Source organism: Lissotriton helveticus, chromosome 1_2 (assembly GCF_964261635.1).
Source record: "Lissotriton helveticus chromosome 1_2, aLisHel1.1, whole genome shotgun sequence".
Classification (NCBI taxonomy): Eukaryota; Metazoa; Chordata; class Amphibia; order Caudata; family Salamandridae; genus Lissotriton; species Lissotriton helveticus.
In genome coordinates this window covers 269,178,570-269,193,909 of record NC_136058.1, presented here as the reverse complement: position 1 = coordinate 269,193,909, position 15,340 = coordinate 269,178,570, and the positions used below count along the sequence as shown (strand labels likewise).

General features: G+C 46.8%; 1 protein-coding gene across 4 annotated transcripts in view; it reads left to right on the top strand.

The window, feature by feature from the left end:
- The window catches only part of MAST2 (microtubule associated serine/threonine kinase 2), a 1,587,681-nt gene that overhangs the window by 1,268,630 nt on the left and 303,711 nt on the right, over nucleotides 1-15,340 (top strand). For all 4 annotated transcript variants that reach the window (XM_078671709.1, XM_078671708.1, XM_078671710.1 and 1 more), the window contains one exon: nucleotides 6,231-6,309. In XM_078671709.1, the coding sequence (XP_078527835.1) occupies nucleotides 6,231-6,309 (79 nt within the window). The remainder of the gene's footprint in view (nucleotides 1-6,230; nucleotides 6,310-15,340) is intronic.

The following is a 15,340-nucleotide window of genomic DNA, read 5'->3' as shown; positions in this document are numbered from 1 at the left end:
TCTGTTACATTCATTTGATTGTGATTAATACAGAACACCTTCAGATTTGCATATGAGCAGATATATGCTGTATTGGTTTGAGATACTCGATAATGTTTTTTTGTCTAAAAGTGTGGCAGGATCAAGACTGTACTATTAGATAACAGCGCTATCTTTTTCACTGTGTCCAAGAGCACTCTGGTATTGGAATTGTACATACATGTAAATATTAGTTATGTAGTCATGTCTTTTGTACTGTATTAATGTTGGCATTTTTGTGGAATATTTATGTATTGTAGAGTATATGGCAATTCGTGAAGTTGATAATGTTCTTTGTTGTGCCTAAACTAGAACAACTGATCGATTTAAAAAATAAATGAATTCAAAAGACTTGAAAGTCTGGTTAAACTAATAAATTTTGGTTTACCCAATCCAGCATTCATTGGTTTATTCAAAATAGAGGCATAGGTAAAATCCCCATTTTTTCTGTATTTACTAGTGGCCCGACCTACCCTCTTTCCCAGCGGGCCCAACCCCCAGTTGCCTTCATTCCTTGAGCGGGTGTACACCCGAGCGGGTTGGGATTGACAATTATTTGTCTTTCCTACAGATCGCAATAGTGATTAATTCCTGGGCAGGAGATCTGCCTCCTGCATAGCATGGCAGACAAAGATACGCTGTCCTTCACGGAAAGCCATATACAGAACCTCATTGCGTCCTCCCCATTCTCTTCAATCACTCTCAGTACCTCAGCAAAACAGCAAAATGAGGCTGACAAATTGATACGTCTCCAAAAAAAACATATCCGCACAGAACTGCACGGCCATTTTTTGTTAAAACACCTTAAAGCAGGGACGATACCGTGGGGCCTTCAGGTGAAGAATATCCCGGTCATCTTTATAGAAGACACAGAATACAAGAAGGGGTTTAGTCAAATTAACACGAAGTGTAGCAGAGATCTAATGGTGCATACCATTGAGACAGCCCAACGCATCTGCAGTAAAGAGGAGTCAGAGATCGAGGAATTGATTAAAGCTATTAATGATACCCAAACTGTGACTGAGGCTAAAGCATTGCTTGATAAGATTGAGAAAGAAATTGCGATCTTTAAGGATAACACTCTTACTATTAAATCCACCCAATTTGACAGGGACTCTAAAGCCTTTAAACTTGAACAAGTGTATCCCTTTCTTAAAGAGGATTTTTACACGTCAGGTGAGTCACGGGGAGCACTTTCATCGTATCAAGGTAGATCAAAGAATAGATTTCTTACTTTTTCTGACACAACATCATCTGATTCCTCTAACGACTCTAGGCAAAATAATTCAAAACGACGAGGTGCCGCATCGGCTTCCTCGTCCTCTTCGTCTTTTTTAGCCAGGGGCGGGCAAACGCGCGTCCGTTTCAAACAACCATGGGAGATGCGCACCCGCAACAAGACTTACAACAACTAAATGTGTCAACCATAGTCAATCTCTCTGAAAAACAGTTAACAAAAGATGAGGAGATGCTCTTGGGCCTGGGCCTCAAGTTCGTCCCGAACAAAAAAACAGATTTCACGAAACTAAAATTGGAAGCATTGAACTTTTGTCGGAAGATACGACTAAAGGCATTCTTCGCTTCTGCCGAAATGACATCCAGTAGAGAAACCACAGGTTTGAGAGTTAAGTCGAGGTTCACACCCACCCAAAATATCCCCAAACAAATAGTTGCTTTTGAGCAAACGGTCTTGTCATCACTGACCAAACTGGAAAAAACGAAAAGATTTTTGAAAAAAAACATCAGTAAAGGAATGACTACAGCAATCAGTGACTTGAAATCAGACACTTCGATCATAATCAAGCAGGCAGATAAGGGTGGGGCGGTTGTGCTATGGCCACGCTCCATGTACCTTACAGAGGGCCAGGCACATGTGAATAATCGCGAGTGGTACAGGCCATCCATGGAAGACCCTGTACACGCGATTCAAGATAAAATCCAGAGACTGTCAAAACAAGGGCTTGATGAGGGCTATCTGGGATCAAGAGAGTATGAATACTTGAACAAAAAATTACCCCGAACACCGGTATTGTATTTCCTGCCCAAAATACATAAAAATGCCCAGGTACCACCGGGCCGCCCGATTGTCTCGGGCTGTGACTCTGCACTTGAGCCAGTATCGAAGTATATAGATTTCTTCCTGAAACCGTGTATACTGCAGGTTAAGTCACATCTTCGTGACACGATGGATTTCATCACCAAAATTGAGGGTAACCCATTTGATGCAGACACACAACTGATGGTAACACTAGACGTGGCCTCTTTATACACTCAAATCCCCCAAGATGAGGCTTTGGAAGTGATTGAGATTTATTTAGACCAGCGGGAAAGACCACACAGGGTACCAACGTCATTCATCTTATCACTAGCAGAAATCACGCTACGGAGCAACTATTTTAAGTTTGAAAACGAGTTCTACATTCAGATCAAGGGGACAGCCATGGGTTGTCCCTATGCGCCGGAGCTGGCGGTACTATATATGGACCAATATGAACATCGGTTCATATATAATAACAATCCATTCAGGGACAACATACATCAATGGCTACGATACATCGATGATGTCTGGCTCCTGTGGCAGGGGAGTCAGACCCAGCTAGATGAATTCCATGATTGGCTCAACTCTCGCCACAGTGACATTAAATTTACATTAAATTCTAGTCACAACAAAATGACCTTTCTGGATGTCACAGTAGGCAATAACGAGGGATCGCTATTTACAACAATGCACAAAAAAACAACGGATAGAAATACAATCTTGCATTTCAAAAGCTCGCATCCACAAAGTTTAAGAGAAAACTTGCCCTACGGGCAGATGCTAAGGATAAAACGCAACTGCACGAACTCATCTGATTTTGAGACACATGCTTCCATATTTTGTAAAGAAATGGCAAATAGGGGGTACCCAAAAAAGCTGCTTTCACACACGAAGAAACGAGTTAGTTTCATCCCAAGGGACTCTTTGCTCAAGGTGAAGAAGAAGGAGGAGCTTGAGAGATTGGTCTGTGTGTCGACCTACGGCCAACACACAAACCAATTCAAGCGTATCATTCTAAATAACTGGCATTTACTGGAAACGCTGGACCCTCCCCTTCAAAAACCTATCTTCGCCATGTGTAAAAATAAAAGCATAGGGCAACAGTTGGTAAAGGCAGACAGTTTTATCCAGAAGCCAAAAAGTGATCTTATTGCCCAATGGAATTTAAAACCCATCTGCGGGCACCGCAAATGTGGCAATTGCGTGTCCTGTGCGTCAACTCTTGAAGGAAATGTTTTTTCCAATAATGATGTGACATGGAGACATGATGTCTTCACAAATTGTAGAACTAAAAATGTGGTCTATGCTGTGGTGTGCGTCTGTGACAAAGTGTATATAGGTAAAACAACCCAAGCAGCCAATGTCAGAATCACACAGCACCGGTCACGGATTAAGAAAAAAGTGCTGACCGCGCCAATGGTGGAACATTTTGTGAGCTGTAAACACACCGAAAATGATTTTAAGTGGACGATTCTTTTTTGGATTGACTCTAAATATAATCCAAATGTAGAAACGGCCTTGCTCCAGAAGGAAGCCTATTTAATAATGAAGTTCAATAGTGTGAACAATGGGCTCAACTGTCTGAGCGAAATAAACAGAATGTAAACAATAGGCAGGTATCCACAGTCATGGTGAACTACTGTTCCCAGAAGCCTCCATGTTGGGGCACACACCTTTCCAAGTCACATGATGATCATGTGACTTGGTTCTTTAAGACTTGCAAAACACCCGCGCGATCTCCTAAGCGTTTGTAGCAGCACTGTCCCGGGTGATGTGGACGTTTACCTAAAACAAACAATAAGGTAAGCCCCTGTACAGCGCAGAGAAGTGTGTGATAATTGGCTTTATACTCAGTACAACGCGGCCCGTTTTACACGTGCACCGCTTGTTCTTTCAGACTTTGAATCATTGAGACCACCGGCAGCGACAGGCAGAAGCCCCGTGTCAGACGGGTTAAGGTAGGCTTCTTGGGGTAGGCTCAAACAATGAGATCGATGTTGCGTCTGGCGCCAGTACGCGCCTAGACTAAAACGTGTCCGTTTTACTATCAATTTTACAGAAATCAAGTACATCAATTCACTCAGAGCGGGGTCGAACCGCCCCAGAGCGGACCAAAAGTAAGTCAGTGCAGCACTTATTAAATATTAAAGCATCGCACTCGCAGTCAATGTGAGGCTGATTACTGTTATTCACATTATTGTAGAATATGTGACCCGGGTGAGGATTTTCCCCTGTCGGTTGAAGTGACACACACGTGACGTCAACACCAACACATGAAAGGTAAAACACTGCCCCGGTGGCCTCTTTATTTTGAATTCGAAACCACACAGATTTTTGATAAAAACAATCTCACTTTGTTCCAGTGAGCACCCACGGCACAGACCACAGTACACGAAAAGTGCAGCCCTGGAATTCGAACTTAGCAGGTAGGCTGCACCTCCCAACGGGAGAAATCCCTTTGTAAATATTGAATGGCGGTAGGACAAGATAGATCACGTTTTTTATGTTTTTTTATTTTAGAAATAGCTTCCATGGACCAGACTTTGACAGCCCTGATGAGAGTCCTTTGATTCATCCAAGGGACTTGAAACGCGTCGGCATTATTCATTTCTGTTACATTCATTTGATTGTGATTAATACAGAACACCTTCAGATTTGCATATGAGCAGATATATGCTGTATTGGTTTGAGATACTCGATAATGTTTTTTTGTCTAAAAGTGTGGCAGGATCAAGACTGTACTATTAGATAACAGCGCTATCTTTTTCACTGTGTCCAAGAGCACTCTGGTATTGGAATTGTACATACATGTAAATATTAGTTATGTAGTCATGTCTTTTGTACTGTATTAATGTTGGCATTTTTGTGGAATATTTATGTATTGTAGAGTATATGGCAATTCGTGAAGTTGATAATGTTCTTTGTTGTGCCTAAACTAGAACAACTGATCGATTTAAAAAATAAATGAATTCAAAAGACTTGAAAGTCTGGTTAAACTAATAAATTTTGGTTTACCCAATCCAGCATTCATTGGTTTATTCAAAATAGAGGCATAGGTAAAATCCCCATTTTTTCCCCATCCCATGAATGGCATACAAAGGGACCTGAACACTGTCAATGTTGCAAAGCATCCACTTAAGGTGATACAAAGAGAGCGTAGGGAATTCAAGATGGAGGCCAGCAACTGGTGTTGGCCAACATTGGATAAGCTATGTCTCCTCCCAGATATCTAGTAACCTACAAAGGGTCAGTAAGGAGAAAAGATTGCAGTTTTTAAAGGATTGACGGGAGAGAGGGACGTCCATTTTTAAATACCTGGAGGTGCTCCAGACGTCACGATGCCTACTCGTAGTCTAAGTGAGTCAAGAAGACATTAAGTGGAAGTTCCAGTGTATGGCTGGGCGGCTGTCTGTAGCACCCCCTCATTCACAGAGTTTATTAGCGCTGGCCTCGTTGAGTAAGATACATTGTCTTGACTGTTTTAATCTGCCCCTTTTAGTTATCTTGCCTTCGAAGCTCTGGGGCCATAGTGCAGTTTTGTCACTCTGCGTAATATGCAATGAGATTAATGGGTTACTGTTTAGAGAAGACAAAACACGTCATTACTACATCCAAATACCCTTATATGATAAGTGAACAAGTGACATGGAAAGCAAATTTTCCTCTGCCCTTTGCATCCAATTAATGCAGTTTATTTGATTTGTTTTTCTTTTCTTTTTTTATTCAAGTTAATGATGTATTAAAAATGTAGTGCTTCAAAGGGATCTGTTAATAACACAAACAATGACCCTTTTCACCCCCCAAAAGCCCTTAAAAAGCAAAGCATTTTGTGAAGTAATGTAATTGTATAGTTACTGTCTTCTTCTATGGAAGATTCTGTGTTAAAAGGTTTCACTGCCTTGGTTTCTGCTTGCCCTAAAACATTGGTGCCCAGCGTAGGTCCAGGAGGGCCGCTTCCAGGCTAGATTCTGGATGACAGCTAATGGTGTGAGTGAGTAACATTTAGGTTCATTGTGGGACCTACGTTGGACACCCCTGCCCAAGAGCTACGAATTCTGAAATATGTTTCTCTATCATTAATTTGAGCTGGAAGCAGTAGCTTGTGTAGAATAAAAATATGACGTAGTCTCAGTCGTACTGCCTCCAAGTGATGGACGTTTTACCTTCTTCACAGGACGGATGGGCGGCGCTGGTCCTTGGCGTCTCTTCCCTCATCTGGATATGGAACCAACACCCCCAGCTCCACTGTTTCAGTAAGTGCCTTTGTACCTTTCCACTTCATTTCCCAGAACTGAACGGCGTTGTCTTTGATCGTAGCATCACAGAGGAGGTAGTGTTTGTGAAATGTTTTGCTCTTCATGGCTTCTCTCTTGCCCTGTTGTTCACAGCCACCTTCTTGCCCTCCTTGGACCGGCATTTCTCTGATCTTTGCCGTCAGCAGGAACAGTGTTTGTTTTCTTATTTGTTGTGACAAGGGTGCTGTGGACTCTGACCTCCTTCCTGTGGTGCTGCAAACGTTTCTTCCTTTCAAGCTTTGGAATAGCCGCAGGCTGCAAGTTGGCACCTGACGAAAATCCTAAATAAATAGCTGAAAGCTATGGCTTTCCCCCTTAAACATTCTTCAGTCTCCAGAGAACTTTATTGTACAGGACTCGACCAGAAAGGTGAGTCCTAACTCATTTAAAACCACTCCTAGATAGAGAATCCAAAAGGATTGATGCTTTTGGCAAACTTATGCTTTCTTCAAACAGTTTTGTTACTGTACTCTATTAATAAAGTCTCTATTGGGCCAATAAACACATGCTCTTGTGAAATGGAAAGTGAGATATTGCCGGCAGACTTGGAGGATCTTAGGACCTCTGTGGGCAAACAATACATGATGGCCAAGTATGTTATCTGCACATGTCTGAATACCTCAGAATGCCTTCGTCAGTTCCAGTGTTATCTTTCAGAGACATGCTTGGATGAGGTCCTCAGTTTCATAGGGAGATGCTGTTTGATGGGTGTGGTCTGTTGCCCAGTTGTCAGAAGGACACACGCAGGCTTTTCTTGGAAAGTGTAGGAACCTTATTACAGAACTACAGTCACTATTTGGGGACTAATCCAAACAAAAAGCAGCATTTAATGTCCTTCCTTTTTGGGTCTCGCTGGCAATGCATCCGCAAGCGGATGCATGTGTCCAGCTGGAGACGTATAGCGATCAGTCTGGGGGGAAGGAGGACAAAGAGGGTGTACGAGCTTGGATTCGTGTGCGCGAACGCGCACGTCGCGTCCCGCGCCGTACACATGCGCGCGCAGACACACTCGCTCACACACCCCCCTCCCCCACAGTCACACACACGCACTCCAAGACACATACACACACACACACACACACACACGCACGCACACACACATACACAGCCCGCCCCCCCGCACGCGCGCGCACACACACATGCGCTGCCCCACCCCCCAGCAACCCACTCACCGGCTTCATTCGTGCGGCGGCTCTCAGCTGCAGGGCCCGGCAGCAGGACTCTACTTCCCTCCTTCGGCACCGGGGCGCAGGGTAGGCTCCTGCCTGCTCCGGTGCGTGCTCCAACTCGCGACTCTTCCGTGGGAGGCGGGGTAGGCTCCCGCCCTCCTACTTCCTGTTTCCGGTTGTCGCGCCGGCCTGCCTGACTTCCTGGTCGCAGGCCGGCAGAGTAACGAGGATGTTTGATTTGCGGTATTTATTTATTTAGTTATTTATGCATTTTTATATAGCGCGGACTTTACCCGAAGGCGGTATTTATTTATTTATGTATTTATGCATTTTTATATAGCGCGGACTTTACCCGAAGGCGGTATTTATTTATTTATGTATTTATGCATTTTTATATAGCGCGGACTTTACCCGAAGGCGTCAGAGCGCTTCACATTAGGAACAGAAATGAAACATAATGAGAAACATTACAAAAGAACAGGTTGCAAAAACATACGGTACTTACATAAGGTAATAGTGACAATTGTGAGCAAACAAAATACATGAGGTAGTAAAAACTATGAGCAACCAAAAATACATGAGGTAGTAAAGGTAATAGTGACAATCGTGAGCAAACAAAATACTTGAGTAAAAATTGTGAGCAACCAAAATACATGAGGTAGTCAAAAGTGCACAAGAGGAAATGAAAGTGACAAGTGTGCAGTTATAAGAGAAAACAGAGTATAATTAGAGGTATAGTCCTGCAATAAGTGCTAGACACTCAGGCTCAGGAACAAGCGTTACATGGGCAAGGTGGCACTTGTGCAAGTATCAAAGGCAAAGACATGTGAGAGGTAGCAGCCGTGTGTTGCAAGGGCAGAGTGGTGTGTGCATGTTACAAAAGGGCACCGAACACCAGTACATGGAAAATACTGCAAAAAGGCAGACCCTCCAATCACAGGCATACACTGGGAAGGCACTTCCATGGTCATGGAAAGTAGAAATTATCAGTAGTGGGAAGTCTTCCTCACAAATAGCAAGAGGACGTGAATTACTTTTGGAGGTGTCTCTGGAGGAGAACTTTGAGGTCCCTTTTGAAGGCCTGGGAGGAGGCGGTGGTCCGGAGCTTTTTTTTGTCCTCTCGCGGTTTGTAAATACAAAACATATTGCATTACAAATGCTATAGGTATCACATTTGCGAAAGTTATAACTATTGGCATTGTAAATGACAAAGCTATTAATTTAGCTATTTAAAAAAAAAGAAACTTAAATAAAAACTTGGCCATTTACAATACCAATAGCTCAAACTTTCCTAATGCGAGACCTATTGCATTGCAAATGCTTGTTCCTCCAGGGACTTCTTATGCTGGACTGTCCATAAAGGTCACCGTTCTCAGGTCGTCTGTATCACCCCTCTTGAGATGGTGTAGTCGCCCTCCAACACAAACATAGGACATTACATCAGTAGACTTTATAGTGTCAAGTGCTTTTTTGTGCTCAGTGCAATGTGCCCACCACCAAGTGCTCAGGGTTCCGTTCTTCCCTCTTGTGAAGATGGTTCAGCACACCCCTCACTTGTTCCCTCATAACTAGGGCTCCCGGTTTTATGGTATTTTTTTTTAATTTCTGTCTGTATTTATCCATATTTATTTTTGGGTAATTTTTTCTGTATTTATCCACATTTATTTTAGTTGCAAGTAAAATAAAGACGCCGCAGCTAGTATTTTTCCATATTTATTTAAATAGGCACTGCACACTTGCACTCAGATGTTATGGTTTAGATATATTTATATATACATCAAATTAAGTAAACACAATACATTCATCTGAAAACGTTGCCAAAATAATTTAAAGAGAACATGGGCCTAAACAGACCCTGAGTAACTTGCATGAGGAAACCTTTACTGTGGGGCTGTATACCCTAGGGATGTGCATTCAAAGACAGATGTCAAATGTCAAGCTGTATCTTTGAGGGAGCAACCCATTATTTTTTCTCATTGCAGAACTTCCCTGGGATTATTTAGACCAACATAGGAATTCTTTTGACAGATTTTTATTCCATTTTTTTAAACGGAGGAGATAATTTTCCAACGTATACTATGATAAATAGCTATTATATACTTGCTAAAACGCAAGGTGAATGTGCATATTTTTTAGGGGAGGAGGGTGCGAAATGCTTTGTTTCAACATCGGAAAAATTCTTCACCCAGAGCCAACTGTTAGGACACAAACCGGATCGTCCACAACACGCTGCTAGGATAGTTCCGTTCGTGGAACTACAACCCCCAGAACAACCTCGCCAAGAACTACGTTTCCCAGAGGGCAACACACGGAGCATGCGCAGTTCGCGCCGACATAAAACGGACCATGGAGGCAGAGGACGGCGTCTGATATTCCGTGTTCGCGTTGTCGGAACACACCGCCTGTGCTTCGGAAAAGGTGAGACCTTGATTGCAGACTTATTCCTTGTTGCCCGCAGGTAGAGAAGCAGGGGAAGCGACATAGCTCTTCGGGATACGAGTCCCGCGATCTGTTGTTGTGTCACAGCGGTTTGTTACCGCAATCCCCGCTCGAGGGCTTTGACACCAAGCAGCAGCAGTCCCCGCTCGATGGTTATCGAGCGTAAAGGACGCTTACCTGCATTGTACATTGTGCGCAGTCCCCGCTCGAGGGTTATCGAGCGTGAAGGACGCTTACCTGCATTATACATTGTGCGCAGTCCCCGCTCCAGGGTTATCGAACGTGAAGGACGCTTATCTGCATTGTACATTGTGCGCAGTCCCCGCTCGAGGGTTAACTAGCGTGAAGGACACTTACCTGCATTGTACATTGTGCGCAGTCCACGCTCGAGGGTTAACAAGCGTGAAGGACGCTTACCTGCATTGTACATTGTGCGCAGTCCCCGCTCGAGGGTTAACGAGCGTGAAGGACGCTTACTTTCATTATACATTGTGCTCAGTCCCCGCTCGAGGGTTATCGAGCGCGTTGAATGCCTTACCCATTGGCATTGGTTGTTGCAGCCCTATTTCAAGGGTCACCGAGCCAAACCATACAGGCCATTGTTTCTGTGTTTTGCCCTCCGTTGGAGAGTGTCGGGACCAACACTAATGCGGAGGATGAACTCGGGAGTACAGTGGAAAACTTGCACAAGTATTCGAGTGGCATTGTCGGCCACTGCTTAGCACGGTGCCCTCTGTTGGTGAATGCCGGGACCGGCATTCGTGCAGAGGACGGTTGGACGGAGAGGTCTAGCACCTCCACGGGGTGTCTAAAACCCTGTAACATTTCTGTGCGATATTGTTTCCATGTGGCAGTTATGTGATTCAATAAATCTGGTTTACGTGACCCAACAAGTCTGTCCTGTGTCTTTAAACTGACAAGAGCGTCAGGGTGGTGTTCGTAATTACCCAATCCTGAGGACCTAGGTGATTACACCATTACAAAGTACAATGGAACTGGGCCCGGAGGTATTGGAGAGGTTACCCGAGCGCCAGTTCAATTTTATCTCTTCGTATGCATTGGTTCCTACTTCCTGAGGCAGCCTTTGGTGCCATGTAACCCGAGAGCCCCTTCCGTCTATTCAGCCCTGAAAGCAGCCAGTGCAGGGTACAGTGAGATCTTCTTCAATATGCATGGCCGCTGCATTCCTGGAGCTGAAGGGCAATCTCCCTTATGAAGATGGGAAGGGGCAGGTAAAAAGGGTAGGGGATTCTTCCCGAACATTGCGAATGACGAGAAGGGGGTGACTTTGCATAAATATGTAACAAAAAATGATGAGGCCCTCCAGGAACCTAGTTGGGAATATCTTTCACTTACGAGAATATAAGGTGCCCCTTCCCCCCCCCTCCCCAAAACCTTTAATTTTGCATTATGCTTCATATTAAACCAATTATCTCTTTTCTCTCGCCACCAGGCGTATTACTATCAGGAAAGCAGCGCTTGCAGTGGCACAAATGGATGCGAACAACCCGTTCAACCACCGATAGTACCAAACATGTTTTTTTGGAGCAGGGGCATTTTCCTTGTTTCCATAAGGTCAATGCAGCATGCCACACCACTGCTCGCCACTCTCCTGGTTCTGTTCAGTGGCAGCGTGTTCAGCAGTGCTGTAATGAAGATTCCCGTGTTGTATTGAAGATTACAATAAGCAGTTGAGTTGTTTCTTTGTTGCTCTCGTATTCAAGGCCACCTATTTCACCTTCCTAGTAGTCCAAGTTTATGAACTGGGAGGGGAGTAGTTCCTGAAGAAAAGAGGCCACTGAAAGCGCGGACCCAAGTAAAGGAATGCACATTACAAAAGGGGAAGGCGACCGGAGGCAGAAGCAACAGTTATCAACCCTGTCCGAGCTCACCTTAATAACGCGGAGCACTCTCAGACAATTAAACGCTTCACACACCCATAAGTGATACGGGGATAGCATGCTGGATGTTGATGACTACCCCACGCCCCCCCACGGGGCCTGATGAGTGATGAATGACCTGTGAAGGGAGAGTGCCAAATTCGACACAAAGAGTCCGCCCTGTTAGCAGGGTGCCTTTCATGTGCAGAGAGCAGCCTGCATTCCTCTATGCATCAGATAAGGCAAGCCTGAGCTGAAGCACTTTGTCTGGTTTATCAGTATTTTTCCGTTTAAATTTATAAATACAGACGAAGGAAACAAAGTTTTCCGTCTGCATTTATATGTAAAATTCTGTTTAAACGGAAAACCGGGAGCCTTACTCATAACCCAGCCCACCCTTTTTAGGTCTCGTGACCTATCAATGCGCATGCGCATTGAGAGAAGCGAGACTATAGGGCTTTAAACAAAGCTTACCTAACTGTGGCGATTTGCTGCTGTGCCCGTGGCTTTTAGGTCAATGCGCAAGCGCATCGACCTAAAATGCGCGTGCACATCACCAAATCGCCGTCTGTTCCCTCAGCCGCATTCCTCCCACACCTTTTGAAGTGAAGCTTAGCTTCACTTCAAAGGCCCCGGCTGCTTCACACCCTCATGCCGCTCTCCCCGCTCCGCCCCTTCCCCTGCCCGCCGTGTGCATTTCTCCTCCCCCCCCCCTCCCCACAGCAATGCCCTCCGTCTTGTTTCCTTTCTTGTTTCTCTGGGAACTTTGCACTCCGATGACGCTGAATGGAGTGTGTTTACATGCTCAAGGCAGGCTGGGCTCACCGGTGGTCCTACACACAGCAGCAGCTGGCTTTTGTGTGTGCCTCTAGCAGTCTCTTTTCTTTGCCTATTGCTAACCTTACTTTCTTATCCAGAAAGCCAATCTTTTTGGTTGCAAACGGTTCTGTGCCACAAATAAGGTTACCAGCCGTTCATTTGTGCCGATCACCATCTCTTACTCCTGATATTTTCTACTACAGATAGTTATCGGGCATGGAGATTAGCCTATTTTTTTACATATTGGCACACGAAAACTACAACTCCCAGAAGACACTCGTTTGTTAAATCAAAGCTCAGTTCTACAAACCTGGTGTTCAGTGCACATACATGCAAAACCTGGCAACTTTGCAGTAAGCCACCAAAATCTCAGAGCCACGGCAATTCAAGCTCCGTGCATGCATGCAGACTGAGGAGGGTGCAGGGCCTGTACTTTGCTCCCACCTGCAGCCCGAGGTATCTTCTCACGTGCTGCTTAAACTCTGTCTTTTTCTGCAGTACAAGCAATGTGCCCACCACAGGCTGCGTCCAGTAGCAGAGGTCGTTACCAGTTAGCAAAGGACTTCCTGATCAGTGATTGTCAGCAAAGCCCAAAGCTATAATGCAGGGCCCTGGATGCTTTTTGAAATGGGATTTCTCCGTCGTCAAGATGCGCATTGTCTGCTTCAGCCACCTTACACCTGCTGCCAGGGTGGTGTACTGGAGCTCGAAGCCATCTCCTCTGCGTTCGGCCCCGTTCTGATTACCTCTGAGTCCTCCACATCACCTGTTCTTTCACTTTCGCTTTCTCGTTATATGCCCATATACATCTCCCATCACACTCACTCACCCTCACTCACCCTCACTCACCCTCACCCTCACCTTCACTCACCCTCACCCTCACTCACCCTCACCCACCCTCACGCACCCTCACCCACCCTCACCCTCACTCACCCTCAACCCCTCACCCTCACCCTCACTCACCCTCATTCACCCTCACCCACCCTCACCCTCACTCACCCTCATTCACCCTCACCCTCACTCACCCTCACTCACCCTCAACCCCTCACCCACCCTCACCCTCACTCACCCTCAAACACTCACCCTCACTCACCCTCACTCACCCTCAACCCCTCACCCTCACTCACCCTCACTCACCCTCACCCACCCTCAACCCCTCACCCTCACCCTCACTCACCCTCACTCACCCTCAACCCCTCACCCTCACCCTCACTCACCCTCACCCTCCCTCAACCTCACTCACCCTCACTCACCCTCACTCACCCTCACCCTCACTCACCCTCAACCCCTCACCCTCAACCCCTCACCCTCAACCCCTCACCCTCAACCCCTCACCCTCAACCCCTCACCCTCACTCCCTCACCCTCACTCACCCTCACTCACCCTCATTCACCCTCACCCTCACTCACCCTCACTCACCCTCAACCCCTCACCCTCACTCACCCTCAACCCCTCACCCTTACTCACTCACCCTCACCCTCACTCACCCTCACTCACCCTCACTCACCCTCACCCTCACTCACCCTCACTCACCCTCACTCACCCTCACCACCCTCACTCACCCTCACTCACCCTCACCCACCCTCACTCACCCTCACTCACCCTCAACCCCTCACTCACCCTCATTCACCCTCACCCACCCTCACCCTCACTCACCCTCATTCACCCTCACCCACCCTCACTCACCCTCAACCCCTCACCCTCACTCACCCTCAACCCCTCACCCTTACTCACTCACCCTCACCCTCACTCACCCTCACTCACCCTCACTCACCCTCACCCTCACTCACCCTCACCCTCACTCACCCTCTCACCCTCACCACCCTCACTCACCCTCACCCTCAACCCCTCACCCTCACCCTCACCCTCAAACCCTCACCCTCACTCACCCTCAAACCCTCACTCACCCTCACCCACCCTCACTCACCCTCACCTTCACTCACCCTCAACCCCTCACCCTCACTCACCCTCAACCCCTCACCCTCACTCACCCTCAACCCCTCACCCTCAACCCCTCACTCACCCTCACTCTCACTCACCCTCACTCACCCTCAACCCCTCACCCTCACTCACCCTCACTCACCCTCACTCACCCTCACTCACCCTCACTCACCCTCAACCCCTCACCCTCACTCACCCTCACCCTCCCTCAACCCCTCACCCTCACTCACCCTCACTCACCCTCAACCCCTCACCCTCACTCTCACTCACCCTCACTCACCCTCACTCACCCTCACTCACCCTCAACCCCTCACCATCAACCCCTCACCATCAACCCCTCACCCTCAACCCCTCACCCTCAACCACCCTCACCCTCACTCACCCTCAACCCCTCACCCTCACTCACCCTCAACCCCTCACCCTCAACCCCTCACCCTCACTCACCCTCACCCTCACTCACCCTCACCCACACTCACCCTCAACCCCTCACTCACCCTCACTCACCCTCACCCTCACTCACCCTCACTCGCCCTCACTCGCCCTCACTCACCCTCACTCACCCTCACCCTCACTCACCCTCTCACCCTCACCCTCACTCACCCTCTCACCCTCACCCTCACTCACCCTCTCACCCTCACTCACCCTCACCCTCACTCACCCTCACTCACCCTCAACCCCTCACCCTCAACCCCTCACCCTCACTCACCCTCAACCCCTCACCCTCAACCCCTCACTCACCCT